General features: G+C 33.5%; 1 protein-coding gene and 1 long non-coding RNA gene across 2 annotated transcripts; one reads left to right on the top strand and one right to left on the bottom strand.

Moving 5' to 3' along the window:
• Positions 1–465: 465 nt before the first annotated feature.
• Positions 466–1,021, bottom strand: LOC142634291 (uncharacterized). Its single transcript, XR_012844103.1, has 3 exons — positions 922–1,021; positions 743–793; positions 466–636 (listed from the first exon to the last, which is right to left on the bottom strand). It is a non-coding gene; the product is annotated as an uncharacterized LOC142634291 (long non-coding RNA).
• Positions 1,022–1,286: 265 nt separating this feature from the next.
• LOC142637486 (putative 2-oxoglutarate-dependent dioxygenase AOP1) lies at positions 1,287–2,705 on the top strand. Its single transcript, XM_075811761.1, has 3 exons — positions 1,287–1,677; positions 1,770–2,088; positions 2,206–2,705. The coding sequence occupies exons 1-3, from the start codon at positions 1,304–1,306 to the stop codon at positions 2,452–2,454; spliced, it is 942 nt and encodes a 313-aa protein (XP_075667876.1). The 5' UTR covers positions 1,287–1,303; the 3' UTR covers positions 2,455–2,705.
• Positions 2,706–5,814: the final 3,109 nt, after the last annotated feature.

Here is a 5,814-nt window from a genome sequence, read left to right as displayed (position 1 = left end):
ACTAATCAGACTTACTTAATTTGGTAATTGGTAGAATTGAATATATAAAAGGCATAGAGGTCTAAATATTTATTTGGGTAAATTGAAAAATACACCCTGATGCTTGGTTCTGTTAACAATTTTCACCTCTAATTAGTTTTTGCTGTTCAATGACACATAAAATTGCTGATGTGTCTTTTTTTTGGAGGGGGGGGGGGGGGGAGAATCAGCCCTTAAACCACTTTTAAAAAATCCAAGAGCTGGCTTCTTCAAACAACACTGTTTCTTCGGCCAAACTACTTCAATTTGGGGAAGACGTATGGGTCTGGATCATCCTTGAAATCTGCTTAATAACAAAACTACTAAGTATTTAGTCCAAAAAACAAAAAACTACTAAGTATTATAGAATACCATTAACAGCAACAAACTAATGGGGTGTCACAGCACATCCAAAAAATTAAAATTATTGATATTACATTATGCGATTTGTAGATTTATATATCAATCAATGGTGCCTTTCTCAAAAAAATAAAAATAAAAATAAAAACCAATCAATTAATGGGGCCTTCTACGTCCCCTGGGAGTTGGTGTCTTTAATTTTCTGCACGGAGGTGGGAATGTCCACACACCATCTTCCTCATTATCCCAGTCTTGAGGCTGAAACAAACCACCTTGTTAGTAACTTCACTTCTAATTCTTGTCAAGTAAAATGTAATCTAAAACTATTTCATCATCAATATTTAAATAACCGGAAATTCATAACTATCTTCTTGGCATCAATATCAGGAATTTCCTTCGGGATGTCATCGTAGCCCTGTAATACACAACAAAAACCCCAAAAATTCCAATCTTTTCAGCGACAAAAACTGTAATGAAGGCTCAAGTAAACCAATTCCAAAAAAAAAAAAAAGAGAGAAAAACAGAGCTGGAATAGCAGCTCACTGTCGGCGTGGTCGTCGCCTTGGACTTGATTTGAAGCCGTCGATGATTGATTTGTACGTGTTAGAAAGCTAGGTTCTTGGGTTTTGATTTGGGATCTGACTTGATGTTTTGTGAAACGATGTCGTAATGTTGTTTCAATTAGTAAGCATATTATTAACTATTGCACGTTATTGTACTCTCCCCACGAATATTCCATTTTAAGATCCAGCAAGTTGTACTGAAAATATAGCACCACAGATGACGACCTTTTTTATTATTATTATTATTATTATTATTATTATTATTTGTGTTATGTCACAATTGCATCAACAAAACTATATAAATAACAAAACTATCAGTGTGTCCCTCAAAACGAAATCCTTGTAGAAGAAAACAACTAGCTATGGGTGCAGTAACACCTCACAAGATTCCTGTTGTGGATTTATCCATAGAGAACATGAAACCGGGCACAAGTGCTTGGTATTCAGCTCGCAAAGATGTCCAGCGCGCCCTTGAAGAATGTGGTTGTTTCGTAGCAGTGTATGATAAAGTTCCACTAGAGCTTCATAAAACAATGTTTGCCAAATTAGAAGAACTATTCAATCTTCCCCATGATACCAAAATTAAAAACACTAGTGATAAACCTTACTTTGGCTACTACGGTCAAATCTCCTTTCTTCCCCTATATGAATGTATGGGAATTGATAACCCGATTACTAAAGAAGGAATAGAAAGTTTCACAAATCTCATGTGGCCTGCAGGGAATGAACTTTTTAGGTAAAACTTGGTACTTTTCCATTAACTTTTCACTTTTATATATATATAAAACTTAATACTGATTTTTCTTGTTGCTGTACTTATTGGACCAGTGAAAGTACTCATTTGTATGCAAAGCTAGTAGAAGAGTTGTACCAAATGGTGATGAGAATGGTATTTGAAAGCTATGGTGTAGGAGACTTTGAGACTCAAATGGAATCAACCACAGTCCTTCTCCGATGCTTGAAATACCGAGCACCCCAGCTGAATGAAGCTAATAGGGGTTTACGCGGTCACACAGACAAGAACTTCTTGTCTATACTTCATCAAAACCATGTAGGTGGTTTGGAAATAAAGGTTAAAGATGAAGAATGGGTTACTTTTGAATCCACCCCTTCGTCTTTCTTATTTTTGGCTGGTGATGGACTCATGGTAATTTTTATTATGTGAATTTTGTTTTGATTTTTTTTTCCTCTACAAAAATCTGCAATTGGGACCTATCTTATATTTTTTCTCATTGCAAAAGATCAAAATTTTTATTTGATTTAGGCATGGAGCAATGAAAGAATACGATCACCTTACCATCAAGTCATGTTGAACGGTAAAGAAAATACAACGAGATACTCCCTTGGGTATTTTGCTTTGATTAATGGGGTGATACAAACTCCTGCAGAGCTAGTGGACGATGAACACCCACTAAAGTATAAGCCATTTGACCAATTTGAATTTCTTCGATTCGATCAATCAGAAGAGGGTCAGAAATCCAAGTCTTCTATCAAAGACTACTGTGGTGTTTGAGACATTAATTATTGAATCTGAACTGAAGCAACTCTTTGTCCTTCTTCTGTTTTTTGTTTTGTTTTTTATTTTATTTTTTTCTCCTTATGAGTACGTTGCTGATAAGTGTGTGAAATAAAGTTCAGATGCTGTGTGAGTGTTTTACTGCGTTGTTGGGTACCATTCTTGTAATGTGACAACAATGTATATTTATATATGCTTCACTGTATGTGCTTGATATGAGTTGATAATAAGTACGTTCAATTAATAAAGTATTCCTCTCATATTTATATATAATACGACTCAGTTTCAAGAAAGCCCTGATAACATCCACACTACTATACCTTACAAAAACTAGTCAAATTACATTTAGGACTACTTGTAATCCTTTTTAAATGTCCATTTCCACCTAATTAATATCTGAGGTGAAACTCACATAACACACACTTATAAAATTTAATCAAATCCAAAAAAAAAAAAAAAAAAAAAAAATCAGTATGAGGCATTATAACTTTATCCGTTCAGATTAATCTAAATAATATTATTGTAAATTTAGAGCACCGTATCAGTTTGACCAATATAATAAATAATAGTAGAGCAAAGAAAAAGTTTTTTTTTTTTTTTTATTCACTTAAACTTCCTTAAGCCTAGCTATATATGATCAAATATATATGAAAACCTAGGTACAGTTCCTTACTTCCACAACTCCACAAACCCTGGCCCGGCCTAGCCTCTAGTCTCACCATAATTGGAGATCGCCTAAAAATGGCAAAAACTTTCCAGAATAATATTTTTAAAAATACACAGAATGATTTTGAATTAAGATTTCTTTAACACGTTTGAGCAAAACCAAGGGTCGTTGCTGTATTCTAGCCAAAACGACACCAAAAAGGTTGTTATTTTTGCTTGATCGTGATCCATTTTGATTTTTCTTATTTTTGGGACACAATTGAACTCCATGTAAGTGGGTCCTTTTTTTTGTTTTGTTTTGTTTTGTTTTTTTTCAAGATTTAAAGCCAATATATTTTAGCCGGGCACGTATAATTCTTGATCGGCTAATACTTAATTCTTAGGTATTAGCCGGGCATGTATAATTGATGAGTTTTAAATTCTATTTATAAACTCATTAAATTACTTAAAATATAGAGTTAATGATTTAAACCCTAAATTTGATAAAAGTATTATTTTTGAATGGTTTATTGATATTATTAAAAAATTTTGGGTTTGAAATTTATGGAAAAATCTGCAATGTTAAAATCTGAGTTTTTTTGACAAATAAGGGTGTATAGACCTTTTCGAGTATTTAATTATTCACTCGAGTGTATGTAGTTAGGGATGACAATGGGGCAAGGCATGGTCAAAAGATGGAGTCTTCGTCCCTGCCCCGTATAGTTTTGTCTTGCCACATCCCCGCCCCGCCCCACCCCACCTTGTAAAACTCTAATTTTTGTTAATTTCCCTTACAACTAGTACAATTTTTTTTAATGAAACCTATTTCATTAATCAAAATATACTTGAAATTACAACTAAATTTATCCCATCAAATCAAATCAATTTTTAGAAAAAATTGAATAATATATCCAAGTGTTTAACAAGATAATCATAAAAAAATAAAAAAACTCATAGTATAACACATAACAAAATAAAAGCAAAGAACCATATTGTGTAGAATAAAATAAGATAATATTGATATGGCTGTTTAAATAGTAGGGTTTTAAGGTATGAAAAATTTATAATTATAACCCTTAGCAACATGGGGCGGGACAGGGATGGAGAGGGGCAAGGCAGGGTGGGCCTAAAAAGTCTAAACCCATCCCCGCCCTATCCTTGGTACGGGGCTAAAATCTTGCCCCATTCCCATCCTACTACCTTTGCGGTGTTGGGCTTTGTAGAGCCTAGTTTATATTTGATCCGGTTGACGACCCGACTCAAATAATGTTGCGTGGTTTTTAATGGGAGATTTTCTAAGGCTTAGTCCATGGAACGGAAGCTTGTGCCCAGGATGTATAAAACACAGTTTTTTTGTGATTAGGGTTTTTTGTGTAGTCGGCTTTGAGAGAGAAAAAAGACTGTAGCTACACTTTGTATTTTTTTTCTGATAATAGTGAAATCCCTATTACTCCGTGGATGTAGGCAAATTGCCAAACCACGTAAATACTGTCTTGTGCGTGTGATTATTTTCTTTGGCATGTGTTTTCTCTATTTTTTGTTTCTCACAGGTTTAGGAATTCGTGGAAATTCCCTACATGCGAGGTGGGTTAAGCGAGAAGGGGCGGGTTAAGCGGGACGGGGAAAAATTTACATCCCTATATATAATCGTTCCATTCAACTCGCATTAATTAAGTTATTACAAGAAGAAATAAGTGTGGCCCCAAGAGGAGACAAGAGGTTTTGAAACCAAAACCCCATTAATATTATGAGGTCTTAAGAACCACTAAGCCAACCTAGGAGTTATTTGCAATGTTCATGCACTAGCTGTAAACACATGAAATTGACAGCTCATAAATGAGAGCACAAGGTAATTGAAGTACATAGCTTCTAACTTTTTCAAATAAGGGGCCAAGTGACTCAAGCAGAAAGCTCTAAGAAGCATAACCTTTTTACTTCAAGAAAATACCCCTTGAATCCACAATAATAATAGAGAAAGAATAAAAGAGTCTGACGTGAGTATTCTGAACAAAAAATAAAAAATAAAATAGAAAAAATTACATTTATAACTATAAATTGACTAAACTTTTAGAAAGGCTACTGTCCAAAAACGTATATAATGCTGGCAGTTCTAGCAGACAGCTAGACCGTTGCTGAAAATATATTTAATCAAGGGAGCAAGGCCAACTCATGTCGGCGGCGGGAGATGGACAGGAAAGAGAAGATGAGTGACATTATTGTATTTGCTGATAGATCTGGTGAGTGGTGAGCTGAGGGAGAAGAAAAGAAATGGGGGAAGCAAAAAATAATCTGGATAGCTAAGATATAGTGAATAATAATAATAATAATAGAGAAAGTATTTAAGAATTTGACGTGGGTATATTGTTATCTAATTTTTTTTTTTTTTTTTTTAGAAGAATGTTAGCTATAAACTGACTAAAATTTTACAAGGGCAATTGTCCAAAGGACAAAATTTAGCTACAAAATTTATTATAATTTAAGGCTACCAACTCACTCAACAAAATAAATATTACTACATATTTTGAAAATCTAACAATTGAATTACGTATTCTTTACACTCTTAATACTCATGTCAAATTTTGTGTCAATCATATATTATTTACTATATGATCTATAAGTTTATATTTTATGTATAATTTTAAATTACAAAAACTTGCAATTTAAAAAATTTATTGATGACATAGCTATTAATTTTTAATTTTCTTAAAATTT

Source organism: Castanea sativa, chromosome 5 (genome assembly GCF_040712315.1).
Source record: "Castanea sativa cultivar Marrone di Chiusa Pesio chromosome 5, ASM4071231v1".
Classification (NCBI taxonomy): domain Eukaryota; kingdom Viridiplantae; phylum Streptophyta; class Magnoliopsida; order Fagales; family Fagaceae; genus Castanea; species Castanea sativa.
The sequence above is the reverse complement of the archived record's forward strand: the minus strand, read 5'-3'. Positions and strand labels throughout refer to the sequence as shown.